The sequence below is a fragment of the Sesamum indicum genome, linkage group LG10, assembly GCF_000512975.1.
Source record: "Sesamum indicum cultivar Zhongzhi No. 13 linkage group LG10, S_indicum_v1.0, whole genome shotgun sequence".
NCBI classification, from domain to species: Eukaryota; Viridiplantae; Streptophyta; class Magnoliopsida; order Lamiales; family Pedaliaceae; genus Sesamum; species Sesamum indicum.
Window position 1 is genome coordinate 9,298,041 of NC_026154.1, and position 12,715 is coordinate 9,310,755.

A 12,715-nucleotide genomic window follows, 5' to 3' on the forward strand; every position below is an offset into this window, starting at 1 on the left:
CTAGGGTGGTTCCAGTTTTCCCACGTGTTTGGAGGCCTCTACCTTCTTCAACACGAGATCTCCTACCTGCAATTGGCGTGGTCGAATTCTGCGACTGTGGCTCTTCATCATCAATCCCTTATGATGCAAAATTCGAGCATATGCGGCCTCCCTCTTTTCTTCAATAACTATGAGGTCGAAGCTTCGCTCATTTCGGTTCGTCTCGGGTTCGTACTGCATGACTCTTTGCGATTCCTCCCCGATTTCTGCCGGAATGATGGCCTCGGTCCCGTATACTAGGCAGAAAGGGGTCTCGCCCGTGGTAGTTCGTGGAGTCGTGCGATAAGCCCACAAGACTCCAGGCAGCTCGTCAACCCACGATCTTTTGCTCTCAAGGCGCGTCTTCAAGTGTTGCAAGATCGTCCGGTTCGTCACCTTGGTCTGTCCGTTCGCCTGAGGGTTCGCGACTGCTGTGAAGTGCTGCGCGATCTTCAGTTCTTTGCACCATTCTGTGATCTTTCTGCCCTGAAACTGGGTGCCACTGTCAGATATCAATATTCTAGGTATACCGAACCTGCATATAATGTTTTCTAGATGAAGTTGATGACTTCCTTCTCGGATATCTTGGCCACTGCTTCTGCTTCTACCCACTTGGAAAAATATTCGACCGCCACAATGATGAATTTCTTCTGAGCTTGCGCGGGTGGGAAAGGTCCGACGATATCGATCCCCCATTGATCGAACGGGCACGCTATTTTGATTGGCACCATTGGGGTTGCAGGTGGTGTATCAGTGAGGCGTACTTCTGGCAGCTCTCACATTTCCTCACAAAGTTCTTAGAGTCTTCGACCAAGGTCGGCCAGAAATACCCTTGTCGCATGATTTTCTGTGCCAGCGATCTCACCCCTGAGTGATTGCCACAACTTCCTTCGTGTATCTCCCGCATTACGTAAAGGCCTCTCTCCTCGTCTAGGCATTTCAAGAGGGGTCCGTCAGCTGTCCTTTTATAGAGTTGACCGGCCAGCAGAGTAAATTGGGTAGCTCGAAATTTGACCCTCTTCGCGGCAATGGGATTGCTGGGTAAGGTACCGTCCCCGAGACACTTCACAATTTCGTTCTTCCAGGACCCCGTTTCTGCGACCACCTGGACCTCCGTTCCTTTCCATAGTGTCGATCTCTCGCGCACTAGTGCGGTGATTTTTCGACCTCGAATTTCATCCATTGCAGCTCCAAATTTTGATAAGGCATCTGCCTTGTCGTTCTCGGCCCTAGGTACCTGCGAGATGGAGCATTTCTCAAATTTACCCATTAGTTTTTGAACAATCTCTTTGTACTGGGTCATTGTTCTCTCCCGTGTTTCGTATGTTCTTTGAATCTGCAAGCGATCAGTTGGGAGTCTGTAAAAACCTCCAAGTCACGGGCACCAGTTTCATGAGCGAGCTCTAGGCCCAGCACCAGAGCCTCGTATTCTGCCTCGTTGTTAGTCACTGGGAATGAAAGGCGAGCCGCGACTTCAATCTCAATTCCTCTTGGTCCTTGGATTAATATGCCTGCTCTGCCATTGTTCGCGTTTGAAGACCCATCGACATGCAGCATCCATTTTAAACAGGACCGGTCGCCAGCCAGCTCCATGACGAAATCTACTAGCACCTGCGCCTTCTGGACTGTTCTGGGTTGGTATTCAATGTCGTATTGCCCCAATTCAACCGCCCACTTGATCAACCTCCCGGAGGCTTCGGGTCACGACATCACATGCTTGAGGGGGTGGTTGGTCAACACCACCACTTTGTGCGACTGAAAATATGGTCGTAGTTTTCGAGCAGTCACGACCAAGGCAAAGGCGAGTTTTTCCATCTCTGAATATCGTGATTCAGCCCCTTGGAGCATTTTGCTGACATAGTAGACTGGATTCTAGTTGCTACCTTCTTCCCTCACCAATACTGAGCTGACCGCATTCTCGGACACCCCTAGGTACAAAAATAATATCTCCCCTTCTTTCGGGTTCGCGAGCAGGGGGAGCCTTATGAGATATTCCTTCAACTCCTGTAAGGCCTGGTCGCATTCCGCGGTCCATGTGAAATTTTTTGCCTTCCTCAAAATTTTGAAGAACGGTAAGCTTCTGTCTGCCGATCGAGATATGAATCTGCTTAACGATGCGATCTTGCCCGTGAGCTTCTGCACTTCTTTGATCGATGTGGGCGACCTCAGACTCATTATGGCTTGGATCTTTTCAGGGTTCGCTTCTATCCCGCGTTCGCTAATCATGTACCCTAAAAACTTTCCACCTGTCACTCCAAACGTACACTTTTCTGGGTTGAGCTTCATTCCGTGCGACCTCATTATGTTGAATGCCTAGGAGAGGTCTTCCAAGTGATCCCGCGACTTCCTGCTTTTCACGAGCATGTCGTCCACGTATACTTCCCATAGTTTTTCCCAAGAGATTCCCAAACATTTGGTTTACGAGTCGCTGATACGTGGCTCCCGCATTTTTCAATCCGAATGGCATCATGTTGTAGCAGTAGATCCCCTTTTCCGTGATGAATGAGGTCTTATCCCGGTCTTCCTTTGCCATATGGATTTGATGATATCCTTGGTAAGCATCCATCATTGAAAACCTTTCAAACCCGGCGGTGGAGTCGACCATCAAGTCAATTCTTGGTAAGGGGTACGGATCCTTCGGGCAGGCTTTGTTCAGATCCGTGAAATCAACACACATGCGCCATTTTCCTGAAGATTTGGGGACTAGCACGGCGTTAGAAAGCCAGTTAGTGTATTGAATCTCGGATACGTACCCTGCTTTCAACAGTTTTTCGACCTCTTGTCTGATTATCTCGTTCTTGTCGCTTTCGAACGATCTTTTTTTCTGTTGCACCGGTCGAGCTTTGGGGTCGACGTTTAAGTGATGGACTATAACTCCTGGGTCGATCCCCGTGAAGTCCGAGGGGCTCTAGGCAAATATATCAACATTCTTTTTCAGAAATTCTATCATGGCCAATTCCTCCTCCATATTTACCTCTATCCGTGTGGTTTACCGGGCTCGTCCGGTACGAGCTGCACCTCCTTGTACTCTCCACTGGGCTTCATGTGCTCTGTTTCGTACGGTCGCGGCTCAGCATCTTCTTCGACCTTCTTTTTCTTTTGGCTAGGTTCTCCCTTAAGTGATAGATTGTAACATTTGCGCACCTCCTTCTGGTCGCTGACTAGTTCCCCCGTTCCGTTCTCGGTCGGAAATTTCATCTTCATATGATAGGTGGAGATCACAACTCTGAAAAGGTTTAATCCGGGTCTCCCTAGAATTACATTGTATGCGAAGGGTGTATCGACCACTAAAAATTTGACCATCAATGTTTTTCGTCTGGGAACTTCCCCCATTGATACTGGTAATTCGATCGTTCCCAGCAAGGCGACTTTGCTACCTCCAAATCCTACCAGAGGGGTCCTTACTGGCTCGAGAAAGGCATTCTCCAACCCCATTTTGTCGATCACGCTCTTGAAGATGATGTCAGTCAAACTGCCGCTGTTAATCAACACCTTATGGACCGTAAAATTCGCGATGTCTAGTCTGACTACCATGGGGTCGTTCATATTTTCGCTCTCCTTCGATCTGTCTGAGCTATCGAAAGAGATGGCCTCCTCCTCTTCTACCTTTAGCACGAACTCTCTCTCTCGGCTCGATTCCACTGTCCAAGCACGTCTTTTCCGCGTTCGGCCTGAGTCTCCGGAACTAGGCCCTCCAGCAATGGTGTATATTACCCCTTTCGTGGGTGCGTTGTTCCCGCCGGCCATGGTCCTGCCAGTTTTTGTGGGACCGGGGTTCTGATCCCGGTCCTGACTCCTCGACCTGCTTCTCCTTCCCTCATTGATCCTGCAATTTGGTGGAACACGGTCTCGGAAGTATCCCTGCCTGACCAGTCTTTCAATTTCGTCTTTCAACTGAAAACACTCCTCCATGTTGTGACCCTTCTCGCGGTGAAATTTGCAATACTTGTCCGAAAACATCTTGGATGGGGTGTATCTTGTGTGCCTCGGCCACTTCAAGACATCGGCGTTTTCCACCATCATTAAAGCCTTCTCCCGCGACATCGCCAGTGGAGTGTAGTTATGATATTTTGGAATATACTTTGGCTCCTTTTTCTTCTCTTGTTTCGGTTTGCTGCTACTGCCCTCTTGATTCTCTGTAGGTCGCCTGTGCGCGTGGTCGCGTTCTCTCCGTTCGAAGTCCTTCATCGCGTTCATCTCTTCCTCATCTATGTATTTTTGTGCTAACGCCATCAACTGTTCCACGTCGCTGGGCGGGTCGCTTGCGAGAGCGGACGTGAAGGGACCTTTTCGCAGTCCGTGGATGAGGATGCTCACAAGCATATCAACCCTCGATTCTCTCAGTGGTTCGACGTTCTCGAACAATTGTCTCCTCGCCGTTTCTTTTACCAACGGAGTTGTAGTTCTTCTTTCGTATTTCACGATTGCTTTCCGGCTAGCTTCTTCCATCATTCTCTATAGCTCCTCTTGGGTTAGGTGAATGGTTGTTCCTGTTCCCTTTCTAGGTGTTTCATCCTCCCCGGTGTTTCACCTCAATGAACCTTCCATTATGATAAGGAATTCTCAGACGTTCCCACAGATGGCGCCAACTGATCCGGGTCGAATTATTCGATCTCCTGAGACGATCTCACTGCAGATGGTCTAACTCTTCCTAACCAGATTTTGGGTTCCCTGAGAATAAAACACGAACCGTGAGCTCGTCGGGCACGTCCCCGACAATGACCCTCCGACGTTCAAGTTAGGTTGATCGAGAGAAATGTGTGCGATCTAAAAGTTCAAGCTCAATTAATGCATAACAGTTCCCTCAATAACGGCGTTTCTGGGTCTATTTATAGAACACAGCTAGACACTGTTGACTGGGCCACGTGGCCTTATCCTGCTGGCTCATGTTCTGATCGAACGGTCGTCATTGTCCGGGTCTTCGGTCAGTCTGTGCGGTCCGGATCGGGTCCTCTGCGACCTCCCCGCTACAGAACACGCGGATCTTGATCGCGAAATGACTGTAATGCCCTTAATGAAGGGTAATTTGGTCGTTTTGCAGGGGTGACACATGTATACCCATCAGGGTGCTTCCTCTTCTCGTCCCTCCCTTGCTTCTACTGGAGCTCTGTCTCCTCCTGAAGGTCTCTTTTAAGAGCCTAGAAGCGGTTCACTTGATGTTATTATCATTTCTGATTCTACACGCTTGCCGAAGAATGTCCAGAAACCTCTATTGTCCTGGTTGAGGCTGCTGGGCTTCCTTCTCGATGATAGAGGAAATTGATAAGGATGGATGATTCTGAAGATGAAGGTTATAAAAGCATCGACGACCTTCCTCTTCGTTGCTACCCTGCTCTCTCCTCTTGACTTACTGGATGAAGATGTTAAAGCTTAGATTTTGATTGAGTCTACTCAGGAGAAAGTTGTCGGTCCTCCTTGCAACTTAACAGAATTCAGTCAAGAAGATGCCCCACTTGTGGATACAAGCGTAGAAGCTCCAACTCAAGGTACAAAGGTAAGCCATGTGATAGAATCTGATGCTTCCTTGGGCTGCTTACCCTCTACTAGTGGTACTGATATTGAGGAAAGTGTTCCTCCTTCTGATGCTTAATTTCGTTTATGATGGCCTTGTGTGCCCTTAAATACTTTAAATCATGACTTCTATTATTGTGGAATTTGTGAGCAATTTTTGAACATGTTGCAATGTTGCAGCTACATACCCGTGTCAGAACATTTCTTGTGGAAATGTCATCCTATAATTGATGTGTTTAATGCAGATCTTATTCTAAGTGATAGGGTTTTTTGACATGTTAGAGTAAGTGCTCATAAGCCAATTAAATTGGCCTAAAATGTATTTTATTTGATAATTCAATTATATCATGTAATATTATTTTGAGTGAATAAAATGAGTATTCGCTTATTTTGGCATCCACTTTGTTGTGCTCATTTGTATGTTTACATTTTCTTACTTAAAAATCACAACAAAGCTTATAGACCAATTGACAACGGTGTAGTTGGGCCGTACATTAGATGGCTGTCATGAAACCAACTACCAAAAGGTTAAATTTGAAATGTTACAAGTCGAGGACCTCGAGAATGAAATCAAGAAGTGCTATGGAGACTTGCACTAAGAGTCGCATTCGAATTGGAGAGTACCGTGTTTCATCGGTGACAGACGTGGAGCGTCTATGATATCTTGGTGGATTGATTGACTAGGTGTCAAATCAATTGAACTGACTCACGAAGATCGTCGTATGGAAGCCTTGGAGGCTATGTCGGTATGACTCGAATCCCCAACTTCGGTAGTACGGGAGTAGTCCTCAAAATTGAGAAATCACGACAGTCACGTGCATACGATGACTGTATCTTGGGTTTGCGCGAGAGGTGGTTATGTCACAGACACGATCATCATAAGCCTCATCCATTGTAGTCGGGGTATATAGCAAAGACGGTGAGTTCCAATAATAAGATCCATCACTTGTCAGTATATGACAGAGCTATCTCCTATGCACTTGGAGATGCGTTAACGTTCTGTAAATCTGTGGCCACAATCGTTGATCGAATAGGAAACGGAGGTTCTTATGTCGAGATATTTGGCGTAACGCGATCTCAAGTATTAAGCATAGACGCCTAGTCCAGGATGGGAATCGACACCTAATTCCATGCCCTAGACTATGCAACTCAAGAGCCTAAATGTTCGCACAATAATTCACCTAGTCTCTAGTGTCATGGAACGTTGCTAGACGGCCATCCATGCTAACGGACTTTCTTGATTAAAGGTTAATCAAGATTTATTAATCAAATAGGGATTTAATCAATAATAATGTGACACTAGCCCAAGTCTAGCTGAAATGTAAACTTAAAGAGTCACACACAAATCACCAGATAGGAACAAGGAATTAATTTTGAATTAATTCCACAAGTAATTGGAGTACTTAAAAAGAAAGAGACATTAATTTATATTGGGCTTATCCTTATAATTTAATAAGTTGGATCTTATTAAATAATAATGATAATTTTGGGCTTATGTATTTAATTAGATTAAATACAAGTTGAGCTCGATTAAATAAATTTTTATGAAATTGGATTTAAATAAAAATTCATAGGGCTTGTGATTTTAAAGGTAAAAATCGACCAAGGCCACTAATTTTCAGTCCATGAAAAATTTCATGTAAGGAAATAAATGGTTAGCAAATTGTATTTTTGGAAAGTGCAATTCTAACCATTTTTGGGGATTTCTTTATTTGGAATAAAGAGAAATTTGCCTTGTAGATAATAGAATGTATTTAGAAACATTCTTAATTATCAAACAATGTGTATATATATATATACAATATAATTATTTGGGAAATAATTATAATCTTAATCACACAACATAAAAAAAAACCCCCCTCCCTTCTTACGTCTCGACCGCCCCCTCTCTTGTGCACTTATCTCGTTCTCTTCTAGCAAAGAATTAGAGGACTGCTGTGTTGGAGCCTCAAGTGGAGAGCATTTCAAGCAACCGTGAAAACGAAGGTATCGTTTTTCACCCTCTTAATCTCGATTTTATGGTTCATACATCAGCCCTGTATTTGTGTTTTATTTTAGTGCATCAAACGTTCGGAACTCCAAAGGTAAACCCCTTGAATTTGTTTAATTTTGCATTTAATTTTCATTATTACACATTTCCGCCTTATCGTTTCCGCTTGCGTGGTCGTACCACACGATCCTTCAAGTGGTATCAGAGCTCGGTTCAATGTAGGGGCTGATGATTATATGATTAACATGATTTTTACAGCTTTTTGAAGCATGTTTTATCGCTTTCGTTTATTGGTTATATTATGAAAATGGCTCATTTGATTTTTGCAATTTATGGATGATTAAATCGTATAACAAAATAGAGAATTTCTCTGGGTTTATGCTTTATTTTTGTTATTTTATAATTGAACCCAAAAGAAAAGAAAGAAAATCGTTGCAAAACTGCTGCTGCCGGCACACAGTGCACGCACGGCCAAGCGCGCGCAGGTAGGAGCCTGCCTATAGCCTGGGCCCATATGCACAGCAGGCAGGGCATGCGCGCAGGCAATGCGCGTGCCCCTGCGCACGAGCAAAGCTTTCATGTGCGCATGCTGGAAGGAGGGCTAGCTCGCGTGCGCCCCCTATAGCGCAGGAAGCGACAACAACGCGCGTGCTGCAAGGGCCGACGGCTGACAGTCGATTTTCACCATTTTTGAAAATTTGATTTTTTGGATAAAATTGAATTTTTCATTAGAATTAAATTGCATAATTAATTAGATTTATTACGTGCATTGGATGAACATATTTATGATATTCCTTTAATTGCAAATGACGAACCTGTGTTTTTTTCGTATAACGTCTTTTGTGATATTGGATATTATGGATTGTTGTATTACATGCAATGTATGTTACATGGAATATATGATGGATGATCACGAATCCCACAACCTCTTATGTTTATGGTTGGTATGTTAACTTCTCCCTCCCTCTCGTTTTTAGCATTTGAATAATAAAGCTTGCTATCTCACTCCTAATGTACTCCCCTCGACTCTGATCGGGATTTTTTTTTTTAATTGTAATGAGGGTAGTATAGGAATTTTGGTGAGGTTTTTAATTTTTTGAAGCAAGCCCATAGAGAAGAAGGTCCAAGGAGAAGGAGACCCGCGAAGGAGTTACGAGGACCATATACATGTTGATAGGTAAAATATTTTTTAAGAGTTTAGGGCCACTTTAGACTAACCATTGACTCATTATGGCCTCAGTGAGTCGCATAGGTTGGGCTTGTGATCATCCCACAAGGGGCCGTGTTTAACTACGTTGCATGCTATGATTTATTTATTTCTGCTAGCATTTGATGTTTTGCATGTAACGTAATTCTGTGATGAGGTCTCAGTCAAACAACTCAAATATCAACTCTTACTTGGCTAACGAAGTTAAATATTAGGCCCAAAATGGACTTGGATCAAGATTGTCTTGATCTGTCCAAGCCTTCCATCCACAGAAATGTGGTGAGGAAGCTACCACTACCTAAATATGGTCTCACAAGTCGTGGAATGGAATGGAGAAAAGTTGCGCTATTGTTTTGAACAAAGAACACTTTCAACATTTTCTTGTCTCACGAGTCGTTAGGGGGCGACGACTAAAGTGTAATTTGGTTCATCTCCCTCCACAAAAGTGAGGGGGGACTCCTCATCACAACAAGACCTGCGGATATCAACATATCGAGAAGGTAGCTCATTTCCCTAGATGAACAGCAAGTGTGGAAGAAGGAGCCAGTCAAATCACATTGGCCAGGGCAAATTAAAAACATCCCAGCAAAAGCAGAAAACTAAAATTGTTTCATCCCCATTTCAAATGGAGGATAGCAAGCAAAGTAAGGAAATAAAATTGTCTTCCATCCCAACCCAGAATTCAAGTTACATTAGTTCTTCTCCCCACTAGTAGGATATTCTACTTCTTTTTTCAGAGGAGTCTCAGCAACGGGCAAGTGGCCGGCAGGTGGAGCTGTGTCACTGGCTCGAGGAGGCCCTTCTCCCTTCTCTTCGGAGGCACCTTCTTTTAGAATAGGTGACCAAAAATCCAATTAGATTGGTCTTTATGTAATCTCCTCTGATAATTTTAGTGTAACTGTAACATTATTTATGAATAAATGAGCATTCATTATTTGGCAATTGTATTTGTTGTGCTCACTGATTATGTTTATAGGCTTAACATCACAACCAAGCTCACAAATCAAATTGTACAACCTATGTAGTTGGGCTGCACATTAGATGGTGCCATGAAATCAACTTATGATGGTTAGGTTTGAAAAGTTTCAAGTCGAGGACCTCGAGATTGGACATCGAGAGTTCTACTAAGACTTGCACTAAAATTGCATCAGTTGGATGAGTGGCGTGTTTCATCGGCGCAGACGTTGGATGTTTATGCAATTTTAGTGGGTGGTTGTACCGACTGAACTGACTCGCGGTAAGTCGTCATATGGAAGCTTTGAAGGCTTGATCGATATGACTAGATCTTCCTAGCTCCGATAGTACGGGATTAGTTCTTGGACTTGAGGAACCATGGCAGTTGCATATATCTGATGGTTGTATCTTGGATTTGACGAAAGATGACGTATCTTGGATGTGGTCATTACAAGTCTTGTTCATTGCAATCAAAATATGTAGTGAGGATGGTAGGTGAAAGGCACTGCAAAGTGCGAGTGGATCGGTTGGGGAAAGCGCAAGAGGAAGCAGTTAAAATAAAGCGCAGAAATTAAAACAAAAATGCAATAAAACCATAGTTCCAAGGGGTGTACCCTTAGAGTTCTCGAACGTTCGACGTAGTTAATAGAAATAAATGATAATGAAATTAATGGGGCTAATGATCGAATGTAAAACAAGGGGAACAAAAATCGTAAATCAAGAATTACCTTTCTGATTTATTTCGAACCTCCTTCGTTGATTCTTTCACCCAGGCCTCAACGTATAGACCCTCTAAAGTCGCATCCACACCACACAGGAACTTGGGATTCTTCAATTTAATTTGCTAGAAAAGAATTGAAGAGAAAAACACACCAAGTGTGCACAAGAGGGGGGTTCGGCCGAGTGAAAAATTAGGGGAGAGAATTATTTTCTTGCTTTGTTATGTATTCATTAGTTATTCCAAATAACTAAAATACATATATATCTACCTTGAATGGATGCATTAAAACATGTCTAGGTGCATTTAACCATCCATAAGGTAATAAAATTCTTTATTCTAGATAAATGATGACTAACATGACATTTTTCAAAAGTGATTTTGTTAGTCAATAATTTTCTTTTCCAATCATTTCCACCAACTTAATTAATGGAATTGGGCCGATTTTCATTAATTAAAATACCAGGCTGAATTAATTAGATCCAATTTAATTAAAGCTCACTTTATCAAGTCCATCATATATTTAATCCAATTGACTATATAGAACCCAATAAGCCTTTATTAAATAATAAGGACAAGCCCAATATAAATTAATTCAATCAATTTATCCTTGGGCTTATCCATCTAATGGATCCCTCACATATATAAGTAATTCAATTACTTACAAAATTAATTCCGAATTAAATCCTAGTTCTTTCTCGGAAATTTGTGTGTGACTCTTTAAGTACACCTTTCAGCTAGACCTGGACTAGTATCCAATACTATTAATTAAGTCTAATTTATTTAGTAATTCTTGATCAACCCTTGATGAAGAAAGCCTGTCACCATGGGTGACCGTCTAGCAATGGTCTATGGCACTAGAGACTAGGCAAAAATCCATGTGAAGTTTTAGACTTCCGAGTCCATACGGGTATGGTCCTTCTGTCTACTGTCTCCCAGCTTTAGTCTAGGGCATAGAATTTGGCATCAATTCCCATCCTGGACTAGGCGTCTATGCTTAATATTTGAGATCGCATTATACCAAATTGCTCGACATAGGAACCTCCTCTTCCAATTCAACCAATGACTGTGGCCATAGCTTCATAGAGCGTAGATGCATCTCCAAGTGCATAGGAGAACCTCTGTCACGTTTTGACAGGGATGGATCCTCTTCTTGGAACTCACCATCCTCGCTACATGCTTTGACTACACTGGATAAAGCTTATGATGACCATGCCTAGGACACAATCACCTCTTGCACAAATCCAAGATACAATCATTGTATGCACGTGACTACCGTGATTCCTTAAATCTTAGGACTACTCCCGTACTATCATAGCCAGGGACTCAAGTCGTACCGACCAAGCTTCCAAGGCTTCCATATGACGATCCCCACAAGTCAGTTTAGTCGATTCGACACCTAGTCAATTGAGCCATTAAGATCGCATAGATATCCCACGTCTGTCGCCAATGAAACACGACATTCATCAAATGAATGCGACTCTTAATGCAAGTTTCAATAGGACACTTCGATACCTATTCTTGAGGTCCTCGACTTGGAACGTTTCAGACCCAACCCTAAATAGTTGGTTTCATGACCGCTATCCAATGCGTAGTCCAACTGTTGCACAGTTGTTCAAGGTGGTCTGTGGGCTTTGTTGCGATGTTTGAAAGAAATGCAAACATAAATGTAATGAGCACAACAAATGAAATGCCAATAGCGATTACTCATTTTATTCACTGAATAATACTACATAAAAATTGAGTTATTGTCAGAATAGATTATAAGCATGCCAATTTGATTGGCTTTCAGGTCACCTATTCTAACAGTAAGTTCCAAGATAGAACCCGTCACCTGTCAGTATATGATAGTTGAGTTACCTATGCGCTCTGAGATGGTTTGTGCACTTAGAGTCTATGGCCACAGCGATTGGTTGAGTAGGGAATGATTTCCTATGTTGATCAATGAGCAAACATATCTCGAGTTATAGAGCATAGTGTCTAAACCAGGATGGAGACCGACACCCAATTCCATGCCCTATACTTATATTGGGAGGCGGATGGTGGAAGGACAATTCCCGTATGGTACTCTGGAGCCTAAATGTTCATGCCAACATTCATCTAGTTTATAGTGCCATGGACCGTTGCTAGACGGCGATCCATGGTAATGGAAATTTTCGATTAATAGTTAATTGAAAATAAATTAATTAAACTGAATTTAATTAATTATTATGTTGGACACAAGCCCAAGTCTAACTGAGGATTAGCCTAAAGAATCGCACACAAATCACTATGAAATTGGTGGAATTAATTTGAAATTAATTCCAGAAGAAATGAA

The 12,715-nt window shown here is 42.9% G+C and overlaps 1 protein-coding gene across 1 annotated transcript; it reads right to left on the minus strand.

Moving 5' to 3' along the window:
- Positions 1–1,611, minus strand: LOC110012711. Its single transcript, XM_020697405.1, has 3 exons — positions 1,387–1,611; positions 783–1,255; positions 1–553 (listed from the first exon to the last, which is right to left on the minus strand). Exons 1-3 carry the CDS (start codon positions 1,609–1,611, stop codon positions 1–3), a joined length of 1,251 nt encoding a protein of 416 aa, XP_020553064.1.